Source organism: Fusarium verticillioides, chromosome 9 (genome assembly GCF_000149555.1).
Source record: "Fusarium verticillioides 7600 chromosome 9, whole genome shotgun sequence".
In the NCBI taxonomy this organism is placed as follows: Eukaryota; Fungi; Ascomycota; class Sordariomycetes; order Hypocreales; family Nectriaceae; genus Fusarium; species Fusarium verticillioides.
In genome coordinates this window covers 1355780-1368906 of record NC_031683.1, presented here as the reverse complement: position 1 = coordinate 1368906, position 13127 = coordinate 1355780, and the positions used below count along the sequence as shown (strand labels likewise).

General features: G+C 49.3%; 6 protein-coding genes and 1 non-coding gene across 10 annotated transcripts; 4 read left to right on the top strand and 3 right to left on the bottom strand.

Annotated features, from left to right (window-relative positions):
* The first annotated feature begins 146 nt into the window (after nt 1-146).
* On the top strand, nt 147-2855 carry FVEG_10454 (transcription initiation factor TFIIF subunit alpha). The gene is made up of 3 exons (XM_018899610.1): nt 147-1752; nt 1806-2259; nt 2317-2855. The coding sequence occupies exons 1-3, from the start codon at nt 424-426 to the stop codon at nt 2529-2531; spliced, it is 1998 nt and encodes a 665-aa protein (XP_018757701.1). The 5' UTR covers nt 147-423; the 3' UTR covers nt 2532-2855.
* Nucleotides 2671-3851, bottom strand: FVEG_10455 (hypothetical protein). The gene has a single exon (XM_018899611.1). The coding sequence runs from the start codon at nt 3768-3770 to the stop codon at nt 2769-2771; it is 1002 nt and encodes a 333-aa protein (XP_018757702.1). The 5' UTR covers nt 3771-3851; the 3' UTR covers nt 2671-2768.
* Nucleotides 3852-3944: 93 nt separating this feature from the next.
* On the top strand, nt 3945-6849 carry FVEG_10456 (hypothetical protein). Its single transcript, XM_018899612.1, has 2 exons — nt 3945-4092; nt 4148-6849. Exon 2 carries the CDS (start codon nt 4349-4351, stop codon nt 6620-6622), a length of 2274 nt encoding a protein of 757 aa, XP_018757703.1. The 5' UTR covers nt 3945-4092; nt 4148-4348; the 3' UTR covers nt 6623-6849.
* FVEG_10457 (hypothetical protein) lies at nt 5890-8399 on the bottom strand. Its single transcript, XM_018899613.1, has 4 exons — nt 8341-8399; nt 8122-8292; nt 7362-8071; nt 5890-7305 (listed from the first exon to the last, which is right to left on the bottom strand). The coding sequence occupies exons 2-4, from the start codon at nt 8145-8147 to the stop codon at nt 6941-6943; spliced, it is 1101 nt and encodes a 366-aa protein (XP_018757704.1). The 5' UTR covers nt 8148-8292; nt 8341-8399; the 3' UTR covers nt 5890-6940.
* FVEG_16804 (hypothetical protein) lies at nt 6963-9194 on the top strand. 3 transcript variants are annotated; one of them, XM_018906042.1, is made up of 3 exons: nt 6963-7190; nt 7324-8201; nt 8267-9194. In XM_018906042.1, the coding sequence occupies exon 3, from the start codon at nt 8469-8471 to the stop codon at nt 8847-8849; it is 381 nt and encodes a 126-aa protein (XP_018757707.1). In that variant the 5' UTR covers nt 6963-7190; nt 7324-8201; nt 8267-8468; the 3' UTR covers nt 8850-9194. The 3 variants fall into 3 exon arrangements, with proteins under 3 accessions (XP_018757707.1, XP_018757706.1, XP_018757705.1); XM_018906041.1 differs by having other exon boundaries at nt 7324-9194; XM_018906040.1 differs by having other exon boundaries at nt 6963-8201.
* Nucleotides 9195-10352: 1158 nt separating this feature from the next.
* FVEG_10458 (amyloid beta protein binding protein 1) lies at nt 10353-12680 on the top strand. Of its 2 annotated transcripts, XM_018899615.1 has the most exons (5): nt 10371-10487; nt 10551-10971; nt 11022-11597; nt 11646-11955; nt 12009-12673. In XM_018899615.1, the coding sequence occupies exons 2-5, from the start codon at nt 10612-10614 to the stop codon at nt 12362-12364; spliced, it is 1602 nt and encodes a 533-aa protein (XP_018757709.1). In that variant the 5' UTR covers nt 10371-10487; nt 10551-10611; the 3' UTR covers nt 12365-12673. The 2 variants fall into 2 exon arrangements, with proteins under 2 accessions (XP_018757708.1, XP_018757709.1); XM_018899614.1 differs by having other exon boundaries at nt 10353-10971; nt 12009-12680.
* FVEG_16805 lies at nt 12671-12786 on the bottom strand. The gene has a single exon (XR_001989312.1). It is a non-coding gene; the product is annotated as a 5S ribosomal RNA (ribosomal RNA).
* Nucleotides 12787-13127: the final 341 nt, after the last annotated feature.

Here is a 13127-nt window from a genome sequence, read left to right as displayed (position 1 = left end):
GTCTAATGCCAGTGCTTTAATAAAGGTTGTAAGGCTTGGGAACACTGGCAGCTGGAAGGCAAATTGGGGAGTGCACAGCCACATGTGGCTTCAACCTTACTTCAGAGCCTTTGTCATCGTCATAAGTAAGGTAAGGTAGGCGCACTAGTTATCTTACTCAGGACCTTTGTCCCTGCATCCAGTATCATCTTTGTCCAGGCATAAAAGCTCCTTTGCGTCCTCGCCTGGCAAAACCAGTCTTTTCCTGTATTGATAAAACAAACAGCATCAACCTCCCATCACTTTGAATAACGAACTTCTTTAGATACGCGCGTTGATTCAGTCTGCCTCGCGCTTTGCGCAGAGCTAGGCTACAGGCTGTGACCTGTTGTTGTCAGAGCATTTCCGGGATTTCTTTCACAATTGCGCGACCTCTTCATCAACATGAGCGCGCCGCCTCCCCCAGGCAATCCGTCCGCTAATGCGCCTGGGTACCCAAATGGTGCCCCGAAGAAACAGAAGCCAAACCCCCTTCGGCCATTGCGTAAGAATCCCAAGGCAAATCCCCTTGTTTCTCGAAGACCACCACCCAGGCCGACAGCGCAACCTATTTCGGGTAGGCCAAATGGAACAAAGCCAAACATTGAAGAGATTCGACGTCAAAATGGTGGCTGGTCAGAGCCACCGCCACCTGGGTGCACTGACATCCCAATTATGACAACGAAGAAGGATCTACTCGATGGTATTCGATACCACATGATGAAGTTTACTCAATCTAAGGCAGGAGGAAAATCCATCGATCCAACCGACCAGGACGACTTCGCACGACCCGTAACATTGCACCGACGAGATGCTCGCCAACCCCCTCCGGGAAGGGCTGTCAAGGCCGAAGCACCTGAAGCGCCTCAGACCGACGAGGATGAGGTGGAAAGACAGGCGCAGAGGAAAGCTGAACGGGAGGCTCAGCGCGCCATTGACCAGGCTAAGATTGCGCCCGTGGCCAAAGATCCGAATCCCAAGCGACCGAAGAAGCAAAAAGAGGAGAAAACAACGTTTAACCGGGCCCCCAAGACTGAAACTGCTAAGAAGGCATCCGACCTGCGATACGAGGAAGCTCTTCCATGGCACCTTGAAGATGCAGAGGGCAAAAATGTTTGGGTTGGTAACTTTGTGGATACACTTTCTGGATCTAACGTGGCTTTCATGATTGATGTGTCTGTTTTCCGCATGATCCCACTGGAGAAGTGGTACAAATTCACGTCTAAGCCGCCCTTCCAGACTTACGACATTGATGAGGTGGAGGCCTTCATGAGTAAGAAGGTGGATGTGGGCCGTTGGGTCATGAGGGATGAAGAGAAGAAAGCTGGGCGTAAGGACCTGGAGGCCACAAGAAAAATGTTCTACGGAAGCGGCCCGATGGTCAAGACTGAAAGTGCCACGTTCAAGGCTGCCTCGAGGTCAGAGAAACTGGAGCATGATGAGATTGATATGTCGGGCGATGAATTTCAAGATGATGATGAGGCCCCAATGTTTGAAAGGAATGACGATGAAGACACAAAGGACTCCAAGGACCGTATTCGTCGGGAACAACTCGGTGCCAACTTATTTGGAGAAGGTGACGAGCAAGAAGTGGACAAGGAACTAGATGAACAACTCCGAGAAGAGATCCTACGACAGAAGCTCGGTAAAGCTACCAAGAAGGCATTGATCAAAAGAGATCGAGAGGATATCTACGAAAGCGACGACTCAGAAGAGAATCCATGGAGCAGCTCGGTAATGTCCTTTTTATCAGCTTGGGTCAAAACAATGCTAACCGACATTTCCAGTCTGATGACAACTCGTCCGACGAGGAAGAAGAGGAAGACAAGAAAGACGATGAGAAGAAGGACGTCAATAAGGACGACAAGAATCAGAGCGGTTCCGGATCCAAGGGCACCAATACTCCCTCTGGGAAGAAGCCTGAAGGCTCTAAGAAGAGCAAGTCGCTCAAGCGAGCCGGCTCGCCAGCACTCTCCGAGTCGAGCGGAAACGAATCTTCCCGCAAAAAGCTTAAGAAGAACGTCCCATCTGCCACGGGAAGCAGGTCTGGCACTCCTCTTGTTCAGGGCGGAGCCGCTCGTCGACCGACGGCTGCTGGATCTGGTAGTGATGGAGAGGCAACTGCTGGCGAGATGTCAGATGGAGCTGCACCCAAGAGGAAGAAGTTGAAGTTGGTTAGTAGCAGTGCTCGGGGCACTCCTTCGGCATCCAGAGCTGGCAGCCCCAACCCAACTCAGGGTGGTAAGTCTTTCTTTGACTGATTTCCAGACAAGAGTTATAACTAATATTGTATTGCAGCTGCTTTTCCTGGCTCACCTGTAACTTCAGCTGTCGAACCATCTGAAATTCTCGACAAGATCCCCGCCGAAGGTATCACGGTTAACGAGTTGATCAAGCTCTTCAACCACCGCCTGGGTGATAGACCAGGACAGATGTCTAAGAATGAGTGGATTCAGCTCGTCAAGAAGCTTTGTGACTATGGACCTGACAAGCGACTTCGCCGAAGATCGTAAAAGAATAGATACCCGATCAGGGCGGCAATATCGTATCTTTTTTTTTCTCCTCTGGAGGTTTATTTGCCTTGCGACTTCTTTCTTAACGCACTCCGAACCAGACGTGTTTTCGGAATCCAACTACAGTATACATCTTTACACTCAGATTATTACTCAAGTATGGAGGATAAGGTCAATTATTTTAGCGCTTAAAATGGGTATATAATAGAATATCTGCATCAAACAAACTCTACCCTTTCATTCATCCATTTGCCAAGAGTACTCAAGTCCCTTGTTCCGTTCTCTACGGTTAAGTGCCTTGAACCTCTCGGCTTCAAAGCCATTGCCGCGATCGACACCATCCCAGCGATAGCCTGGTTTGATTGCGTACCGATTTGGCGGCGCTGCGCCAGCATAAACTGGCTTGCGTTTTGACTTTTTGCCCTGTCCTGTGCCAGTTTGCTTCTTCTCAGTCATGAACTGCATCATAGGATCGTTCCAGCGCTCCTGTTCTTTCAGTTCCTGGTTCATTTCTTCGTCATCGGCTGTACGCGCGAATGACATAAGCTTGGCATCTTGTAACTTCTCCCGGCGCTTACGAGCCTCCTCAAGCTGTATGTCACCTTTGAGAGCTTCTTTGGCCATGCGTTCCTTTTCCTCTGCTTCAGCAGCGGCCTCAGCAGCGGCACGTCGCGCTTCGGCGCGCTTCATCGAAATGTCGATTCTTCGGCCTGTGGCGTCTCGATATATTGTTTCTTCCTCCTTTGATATACGGTGCCGTTCGAACTCTTCGCGTTCCTCTTTTTGCCGCCGTTTAAGTTGCGCTGCAACAGTTGCTGCGCTTTGCAGTCCTGCATGTGTTCCATCGCTCATCTTCACAGCTGATCCGTCATCTTCTTCAATGATGGGCATGTCCTCGTCTTCATCGCGAGCTGCGGTTTGCTCCGCTGCTGCTGATGCCAGAATCGCGTCTGCAGCCGCAGCCGAATCATCTTTTGATGTCGCGTCGCCTCCAACTGACTTCCAATTGCTCTTCTTGGTTCTCCGAAACTCAGCAGATCGCCCTGATACTGTGACAGGAGCATCTATTCCCTCATCATCCTGCTGCGTATTGGTATTGCCCCAGCCTGAATCGTCATCGTCCGTGATAAAAAGGCCGTTGTTGGCGTCGGCGCCGCGCTTGCGCTTCCGTTTCTTCGCTGGTTTTGGGTCGGCGACCAAGTACTTGGAAGCGAGATATGCTGATAAATCTGAAGGCATGTTGTTCTTCGATGCGATGAGGGCTGCGTTGAAGGTAGAGTGACAGGACTTGTCTTCAGGGTTGGGAACCTCGAATGTTCCTGTATAGATATGCAGCTATCCCATGTTGCGGCTCTCGCCTCGGTAGAGCAATTACAGTGGAGTGTCAACCTAACGTTCCGTTATCCGCTGGGGCTGTCCCTCCCTGGCTGTCTCGGTCAACTCTGGGCGCATCCACCATGAGGTAAGGATACGTACCGCCGGCCATCATATCCCGAGTTTCCACAAGGTCGCCCAACCTTTGTTGCTGATAGAAGATCAAAGTTCCTCAAAGTTCCAAGGCGTTGGTTTACCACCTACGAAGTACCTATATTCACCTAATGTCCCATTTGCTTCAGTGACAGGATCATGCCGAGCCGAGTTGTGGCCTATACTATTCGCCGTTCACCCTCATCTTCTTACGCCTCATAATCCCTTCCGAAGCCCGGTCCTATATTATACCTACATCCTACGAATAGGACTCCTACGAATAGGACTCCTACGATTACGACCCCGTCCGACATCACCACCGCCGCAAGCCGCTGCTCGCCATCGCCTTCATGCCACAATCTGTTGAGAATGCAGCTCCGCCGACGGAACCGCTCCAGGCGTTGCCCGCAGCCGCGTCTGCTATGAAGCTCACAAAGTCGCGACACTCCACACCTGTATTAGAGTCACTACCATTATCGCGATCGGAAACCAACCTGGCCTATCGCCGCTCCAACCCGTCGGCTGCATCCTTGTATGCCTCGACTCTCTCTCCACCTGGATCACGCTCAATATCCCCAGCCGGCCGAGGGTCACCCTCTCGAGTTCTTTCCCATACCGTCTTCGATGCCCGACCAAGCCGCCCACTACCTGAGACTGGGGGCGATGGATCCGAACCTTTGAATCTCATCCTCCGAGCATTCGTACCTCATGTCTCCATCTACTCTTCCCATGATACAGATACTTTGATGGACGAGAAGGGCTTTCGAAATGGTCTCTGGGAATTACTTCGGCCCTTTGGTGAAGATGTGCCAGGCAAAGTTGCGATCAGGGATAGCAACGGGATGAGCAAAGCCGCAGAAGGCTTCTCTATCAGGTTTACGAGATTCGGCGACAATATTGAACACCCCGATCCCACAGTTTCGGGCTTCAGGAATCCTGCATCCTCGCCAGGTCAGAATGGCAGCCAAGCGAGCACATCCAGGGACAAGCAGTTTCTTATGGACGCGGAAGCCGTAGTCAACAGCCATTTGTCCTATGCAGAGGAGTCGTTCGCAGCGCTGCCCCAGCATGGCTTGTTCGCGGGCCCAGACAAGGGCTCAGAAGAGATATCACCATATTACGCTCTTTATTTGCGAAGGTTGCTATCTGGCCTTCCTATTTCACCCCATGAAACCTTCTCACATCCTGTGGCATGTGTCGTTGCCATTAGCTCACGGAATCCGAATCCCCTTGAAGAGCTAAAGAAACTCTATACAGAGACAAATGAAGGAAACCGAAAACTTCCGCCTTGGGTAGACAGTGAATTTATTCGATACTACGTGCTAGTCCACGATGAAGAGAAGGACGACATAACAAGATCTATGGGGCTGTTTGAACAGATGAAACGAAATATGGGACCCCATTGCCATCTTCTTCGATTGAGAAGCAGCCAGTGTGCCGAGACAGACGACGACAGTATACCGCTTCCTCGCAGCGACTGGATGTCAGCGCAAGAGGAACTGGAAGATATCCGAAGGAGTGAAGACGACGAGGACTTTGAGGACCCAACACGCTACATATTTGAATCTGATGCTACTGCCATCCGTACGTTTGTGCGTGAGATGGTGACGATGTCTGTCATCCCTACCATGGAACGAAATGTGTCATTGTGGAATGACCAAGTCGCTTCTCGCCGAAGAGGCCTCACGGGTCGTTTTATGAATTTATCCAGGAAGTGGGCGTTCACCGGCAGCTCCAGAAATTCGACAGGCACAAGCAACGCAAGAGACAACTACAATGCCGCTGGGTTTTATGGATCAGAAGCTCCTGAGGCTATTATGCGGAAATTGGCAGACTACGCCTTTATGTTGCGAGATTGGAAACTAGCGCATTCAACGTATGATCTTCTGAGATCCGATTTCAGCGATTCCAAGGCCTGGAAACATCACGCCGCTGCCAATGAGATGGCTGCACTAAGTCTTTTGCTACTTCCACAACAGATGTCATCGAAGAATCGCGCCGAGACGATAGATCAAATGTTGGAGGCTGCGTTCTACTCCTACAACACCCGATGCAGTGCCCCCTACGGAGCGTTGCGAAGCTTGCTCCTGGGTTTGGAGCTACTGCGTTTACGGGGCGGGACCAATATTGATGATGCAGGCCGCTGGGGCGTGAGGCTTCTTGAGTCTAAGATCTCTGGCAGCGTGGGTGATGCATTAATAAAGGAACGACTCGCTATTTGCTATAGTTCGAAGGAGGGGGTTGGCAGTTGGCACTGGGGCTCGCGCCGTCGAAAATCAGCAACTTGGAGCGTGCTCAGTGCAGATGCCTGGCTTCAGCAGTCCAAGCACATCCAGGCGAGGCGATGTCTTGACGAGGCCCAGAGGATGTACTCGACTTTGCCCCATAAGGAGGGGATCACCAAGTTTGAGGCAGCAGGTGACTTCATGGCATCACTGCAGCACAGTCTTGCAGAATCGCCAGACGCGTCAGACAACGACTGCGAGGGGGATGACGATGACGATATTGACGAGGAGAGTGAGGCCCTCAATGACATGAAGCCGAGGAGACCAAGTACAGCAGCGGTGGACATGTATCGGGATACAACGAAGGAGGAAGGTAGTAGCATGGATCCTGGCACATAGATAATATAACGACCAACGACTCAGACGCTTCCATTCAATATGATGTATTGTATAGCTCTTCTTTCTGGGGTGGCGGCTATAGTGGCGTGCAGCTCATGCTTCCCCATGGTTATAAGTGCGGAAATAGGGTGTGTCACTTTAGCAGGCTAGAGTGGCCCTTTATTGGGAGACAGGGGGGGGAATAAGATTTAGCAAGTTCTGGACCCCTATTAATTTACAACACGACCCTGAAGATATTGAGTCAAAAGACTGTGACGCCGAGATGCAACCCTATGTGTGGTGTGATATCCTGTGTTAAAAATATGATCCGATATTGTCCTACACAACCTGTGCCGTTTGTGCACGTCGGCGGTCTTCCTCTTCTCTGACAATTATCTTTCTTTGCTCGGCTATCAAAAGACGCCCTTTTCGAAAGGCGCCAAATGCGGATATGACTGAGCAAGCTGCAACTACTGTCGCTATCTTCACCTCTACCTGAAATGCATCAGCGTAGGCATAGCGGACAGCTGACCACTGTGCACGAGTGAGATGTGTGTTAGAGCCGCCAATTGTTGCTTGCTCATGGGCCGTAAGAACGCCCGAAAGATACTTTGAGCTTTTCTCGTTCAGCAAGGCCGATGATGCTGCGATGCCCAAGCTACCACCCAAAAGCCGAACTTGAGAGAGAATGCCCTGTGCGGGAGCTGATGATTTATTGTTAGCGATAGTCTTCTTCCACGACCCAAGCTGTAATGCATACCATAGTCCCTAATGGGTACCTCCACCGTCGATAGCATTGTCGAAGACGCGACGGTTAAGCCAAAGCCAAGACCACAAAATGTCATGTAACCAAGAATTTTTGCATCATTGGGCTCATGTGACAGCGACGTGAGCAATCCGCAGCCGATTGTCATCACACTCGAGCCAAGTACCAATGACTCAAAGGTGTAGTTCTTGGTGGCGTTTATTTTGCCTGCTAAGAGGCTGCCAATGGCGGCGGTCCCCAACATGGGAAGCAACATGACTCCCGAGATGAGAGTAGACTTGCCACTAACAACTTGGAAGCGTAGGGGGATGGCATAGATTAGCAACAAGTAAGGAAAGCCGTTGAGGAGGGTGTTGGCAACGGCGGTAGAGTATATCCTATTGCGAAAGATGTTGATTGGGAATGCGGGAGCAAACCGATCGTGCCACCGACACTGAATGAAGATCTGCCACGCAATGAGTAGACCGCAAGCAAACAGGCCACAAATCAGGGGTGCAACGAAAATGGAAGTTTTCCATCCATCGTTAGATCTTTCTGTGCCAGCATTCTGAAACGAGAAAACGACCAAAACTGCAGAAGCAATAACAAGGAGGGATCCAAGAAAATCAAGTTCTTTCCAAGCACGTCGCTCTTTTGATGGTAGGTATTCCGATTTGGGCCAAGTCAAGATAAATATGACCAGCGACACGAAACCAACAGGGCCGCTGCAAGTTGTTAGCTTCATGATAAAGCATATATCTCAAGGAGGAGCAACACTTGATCCAAAACACCCATCTCCATGAAGCATAGTGTGTCAAGATACCACCCAGGACAGGACCAAGGACACCTGACATGGTAATGACCAAACCTACCAGAGCCGCTATGTGCTGTTTCATGTTATCTGGGCTGATTTCAGGCAGCATGATCATCGTGAGCGAGTACAATCCTGACTCTGTTAACGACCTGGCGAACAAGACGGTTCAGTAGAGTATACCTGAACCTCCGATGCCCTGCAGAGCACGAAAGGCGATGAGTTGGTTAATACTCTGTGCAAAACCACAGGCAAGAGAAAATATGAAGAAGATTATATAAGATGCGATAAAGGCATCCCGACGTCCAACAATGTCGGATATACGAGCGAAGACGATGGCGCATCCGAGATATGCAAGAGTGTATGCCAGAGCAACCCAGTTGACGTCCTCGAGGACCTCAAAGTCGACGCCGATACTGTGTAGACTTGTTGCGACGATAGAGGTGTCGGTCATAGAAAGGAACAGGCCTAGAAGGACTCTTGGAGTATGTGTTAGCAGCAGGTCATCACAAGAGATGATGGGACATACCCAACACAGAGGCCCCAGAAACGAGCACGGGGGATACCAGGGACTTCGATTTCGTCGAAGCCTGAAGCGGGAAGTGATGAGTCTGTTTGGGAGCCAGAGATGGCTTCTGGGTTGCCATGGTCCTGGGCGCATGTATCCATATCTTTTACTCCTGCATCCATGATGAGTATGTGAAAGGGGATGAGAAAGGCGACAAGATCCCTCTGATATATTCCAAGAAGATTACAAGGAAGACGTTGAAATGAAGGAAGGCAGTTAGTCGACTGTTGGATTTAGGTAGTTTTGATCCTGATGGAAGCCCAAAAATGTGGAGGAAATTGTTGCAGTCCGAGCAGGTTTGGCTGAATCACTGGCGCGTGGGGACTCTCGATCACCACCTCAAACAATAAGTAGCAAGTACGGGTAATGAACAGGTCTTTTTTTAATGCTTCGTTTGTCTCGACCAGTCATGATATTTTGGTTCTACTAAAACGAGGTGTTGAGGAGTTTCCGTCCCTTATATGATCAATATGACAGCTGCAAGTAAGTGATCCCGGAGATCTGGATGTAGGCATTCCCGCTGCCGATGATGCATCTCTCGCATATAACGACCCCGGTCAAAGACTTGCGAGACATCCTATGCGAGTCGCTAAAAAAGAGAATTGGGGACCAACATGACTTTCCGGCTGCGAGTCCGAGCTACCTACCTACCTTACCTCAGGTACGTAAGATGTTTTAGTGAAGCAGTCAGCTTGAGGACGTTGAAGTGGAGTGATGGAGGTATCCACCCTCGCATTCGCTTAAGATGATCTGGAAGAATGATTGGCAGATCCTGAGGTGCCATCTCTAGGTGTTTGATAGATCCACATTGAAAGATCTTGAAAGCTGGCGCTAGGCGTAAATGGGAAACCAATTCGAAGAATGGAAGCCAATCCTGATGAAGCTTGAAGAGAAATGAGAGCAAACCGCTAGACACCTCCTGAGTAAGCTACCTTATACGGCTCTCTAGCGTACCTATCGAAAAAGGCTGTTTGCTAACTAGTATCTGAAAGTCCGGTCGTGCAGAGAAGAAATGCTTGTTTGGCTACAAGTGTCGATCTCGGAGTTTTTATCAGCGAATCAAGCATCTTGCACCCTAAAGTGTTGGGAGCGAACGGTGAATTTCAGAACGGAATTCCGTTTCATTTTCAGATGTCGAAAGGCCCATTCAAAAGAAAAGCGTCTCCAACCTACGGAGTAATGCCCTGGTCTTTGCAATTACTCCATCTCTTTGCTGAGGGATTCTGCACTAACTAGATACCTCGTGACACCAGGTCTGGGGTCAGCGATATTGAAACGAGTGGGACTAGACAGCTCTATCTAATATATAAAAAGAAAAGGTTTAAATAGATAAATTTATAAAATATAGACTTGGTAGACTTAAACGAATTATTAAAAAGTTAAAATAGCTTTATAGTAATATATAAAGTATAGTTAATAAGATCTTAAATAATAAAAATATTATTATTAAGTTAAAATATTTATATAATAATATCACAGGTCTGGCAAAGATAACTCATCCAATCACGAGCTTTAATCACCGGACTAGGTACCCCACTTGAGCGGCTACTCCCAGTTGTGACGTAGCGCAGTCTCGACCAACGTCGAACTGTGAGTGGTCGGAAATGGTTGATCCATCACTAGGCCACTACTCGGCAACAGGCAACGATTACTCAACACTGTCTTCACCCACTCCACTCGAGAGCTTCATCAGTATCATCTATACTACTACTAGCAGTCTCTCACATCTTATCCGGGGTCTCGCAACGCTCGTTTATCCAAAGTCCGTCTGCTCACTGTTTGACTTTCTATAGAGCAAGCTAAGTGGTGCCACATCGCATCATAGTAACCTGGACAGTCACAGTCACAGTCACGTACACTCTCGTTCATCAGCATCGGACCTCAATATGGCCGATGTCATGATCCAGACTCCCCCAGTACTTCAAGGCCCATCAGAGAAGGAGCGGAAATATGACCGCCAACTCCGACTTTGGGCTGCCTCGGGTCAGGCTGCTCTCGAGTCGGCCAATATTCTCCTCGTCAACTCCGGTGCTGGTACCGTCGGCGTTGAGACTCTCAAGAATCTTGTCCTGCCTGGTATTGGTCGGTTCACCATTGCCGACCAGAATATCGTAACTCATCAAGATCTGGGTGTTAATTTCTTCGTGGATGATAGCTGGCTGGGCAAGTCCAGAGCTGAAGCTTGCACCAACTTTCTCTTGGAACTTAATCCTGAAGTACAGGGTGAATGGTATCCTAAAACCCAGGTATGTTGTTCTATCTACTCAGTCGCAACCATCCGGCTGACATATCTCAGGATGAATCTTTCCACCTAGATCACTTTCTCAGTAGCTCGCCTACATTCACCATGATCCTATATGCACTTCCTTTGCCTCAAGATCTGGTTCAGCTAATTCAGGACTATTCTCTCCAATATAAAATTCCTACAATTGCAGTTCATTCTGTTGGATACTACTCCTACTTCAAGACCACAATACCCGGCACATTTCCTATCGTTGACACCCATCCCGACGAGACCGCCACGACAGATCTGCGGCTTCTAGCCCCTTGGCCCGAACTCCTTGAGTTTTCCCAGAGCATGACTGAAAACATTGACAACCTCGACAGTCATGAGCATGGTCACTTGCCTATGGTCGTCATTCTCCTTCATCATCTAGAACAGTGGAAACAAGCTCACGGCGGCGCTTACCCTACCAGCTACGTCGACAAGACCACATTCCGCAAAACTGTCTCGGAAGCCATGAGGACAGACAATCCTGAAGGAGGCGAAGAGAATTTTGAAGAGGCTGTAGCTGCTGTGATGAAACATGTCGTAAAGCCCTCCCTTCCCAGTTCTCTTCGACAAGTCTTTGACTATGTGCACCAAGATCCTGTAAGAACGAATGTAACTATTGTCAACTTCATTGCTAATGTTTGCCAGGAGGAGATTACATCAGGCTTCTGGGTCATCACAGAGGCTGTGAAACGATTCTATGAGCAACATGGCCGCTTACCTGTCCCTGGGGGACTGCCTGACATGAAGGCCCAATCCAACGTGTACATCAAATTACAGAATATTTACAAAGAACGGGCTCGCCAGGATGTTAGTCAAGTTCTGGAAATCGCTCGAAGTCTTCCTGGCGGTCAGGACGTGGATCCCGAGCAGGTTGAACTCTTCTGCAAGAATGCTTCTTTTATCAAGCTCATTAATGCCCCTGGAGACAAGGCTACCAGTCTCGATAAGCTTGTCGGTAAGTACAGCTCTTCCTGGCCAGAAGGACTTTTAATAACATATAGCGTCCAGAACAAGAGCTAGCAAACGACGAGATATCAGCCTTTGCTGGGCCCGAGATGCCTCTATCCCTGGTCCCACTGTATCTCGCCCTGTTGGCAACATCAAATGCCAAGACTGCTTCTGCAGATGAGATTATGGGTTTCATTGGCAAGGCTGCACCAAAAGCCACGGGGAACGAACGATACAAGAAGACTGCCCAAGAGGTTGAGCGCGCGGCCGGTGGCGAGCTTCACAATATATCAGCCTTTACTGGCGGCATGGTCGCTCAAGAGATGATCAAGATCATTACCAAGCAATATGTGCCCATCGACAACACTTGTATCTTCGACGGTATCGACAGTCGTTGTCAGGTCCTCCGCCTGTAAAGAATATTGGCCCTTGGAGGTATCTCATAGGAGAGATGGAAACGGAGTAATGTCGCGATTAATGACTGGATAGAAGGATTTACAATAGAAACCATCGCATCGAGCGACTTTGAAGGAATCGTGGAGTAGCTCAACGTGGTAGGGTCTCCTGACGCCATCTTCTGAATCACAACAGGTTTCGGTTTCCATATCGCGATTCTCACTTAACCCCAACCGCAATCATGGACCACGTGTTCGCCCCAGCCGTGAGCAAAAGACGATACATGCCCGAAAGCAAGAAATCCAAGACACGCTCCCAGCAAAAAGAACATACAACAGCGGGGATTCGCTGGTCGTCACCGACCCAACTACTAATCCGCCGGTTAGTGGCTTGACTATGGGAGAGCGGACGGGATCCCGTATTTTCCACTACCTATGGTCGTATGTGGTCAGTATGATGATGGTGTTGATTATGGCCACTTCGCCTTGCATGTTCTATGCAATGAAGCGTCCGGGACGTCTCCCGATGTTCCTGGTATATGAGCAGGTCATGTTGCTTGACTAAGACAGTCCCACTATGAGAACTAGTCACGTTTCATCGGAAGACTGCGTTTCCGCAGTATCCTGAAATCATGAGTACGTACAAACAAGGCCTCATTCGGTGATAGTTGCGGGTTGCGGGGCCATCGATACTCCTGGCATCAAACATGTCATCTCGATATCAGGCCAGGAACCGGTGAGGAATTACGTTCGTTTTTGCCATCGTAAGATAACTATACTAAAG

Bases quoted from the DNA above. Each gene is read 5' to 3' on its own strand.
- FVEG_16804 (XM_018906042.1), top strand. From the start codon at position 8,469: ATGTCGGATATACGAGCGAAGACGATGGCGCATCCGAGATATGCAAGA.
- FVEG_10454 (XM_018899610.1), top strand. From the start codon at position 424: ATGAGCGCGCCGCCTCCCCCAGGCAATCCGTCCGCTAATGCGCCTGGG. The intron at 1,753-1,805 runs GTAATGTCCTTT...CGACATTTCCAG, and splicing joins AGAATCCATGGAGCAGCTCG to TCTGATGACAACTCGTCCGA. The intron at 2,260-2,316 runs GTAAGTCTTTCT...ATTGTATTGCAG, and splicing joins CCCCAACCCAACTCAGGGTG to CTGCTTTTCCTGGCTCACCT.
- FVEG_10455 (XM_018899611.1), bottom strand. From the start codon at position 3,770: ATGCCTTCAGATTTATCAGCATATCTCGCTTCCAAGTACTTGGTCGCC.
- FVEG_10458 (XM_018899614.1), top strand. From the start codon at position 10,612: ATGGCCGATGTCATGATCCAGACTCCCCCAGTACTTCAAGGCCCATCA. The intron at 10,972-11,021 runs GTATGTTGTTCT...GACATATCTCAG, and splicing joins AATGGTATCCTAAAACCCAG to GATGAATCTTTCCACCTAGA. The intron at 11,956-12,008 runs GTAAGTACAGCT...TATAGCGTCCAG, and splicing joins CAGTCTCGATAAGCTTGTCG to AACAAGAGCTAGCAAACGAC.
- FVEG_10456 (XM_018899612.1), top strand. From the start codon at position 4,349: ATGCCACAATCTGTTGAGAATGCAGCTCCGCCGACGGAACCGCTCCAG.
- FVEG_10457 (XM_018899613.1), bottom strand. From the start codon at position 8,147: ATGGAGATGGGTGTTTTGGATCAAGT. The intron at 8,072-8,121 runs GTTGCTCCTCCT...AACAACTTGCAG, and splicing joins ATGGGTGTTTTGGATCAAGT to CGGCCCTGTTGGTTTCGTGT. The intron at 7,306-7,361 runs GTATGCATTACA...ATAAATCATCAG, and splicing joins GGTACCCATTAGGGACTATG to CTCCCGCACAGGGCATTCTC.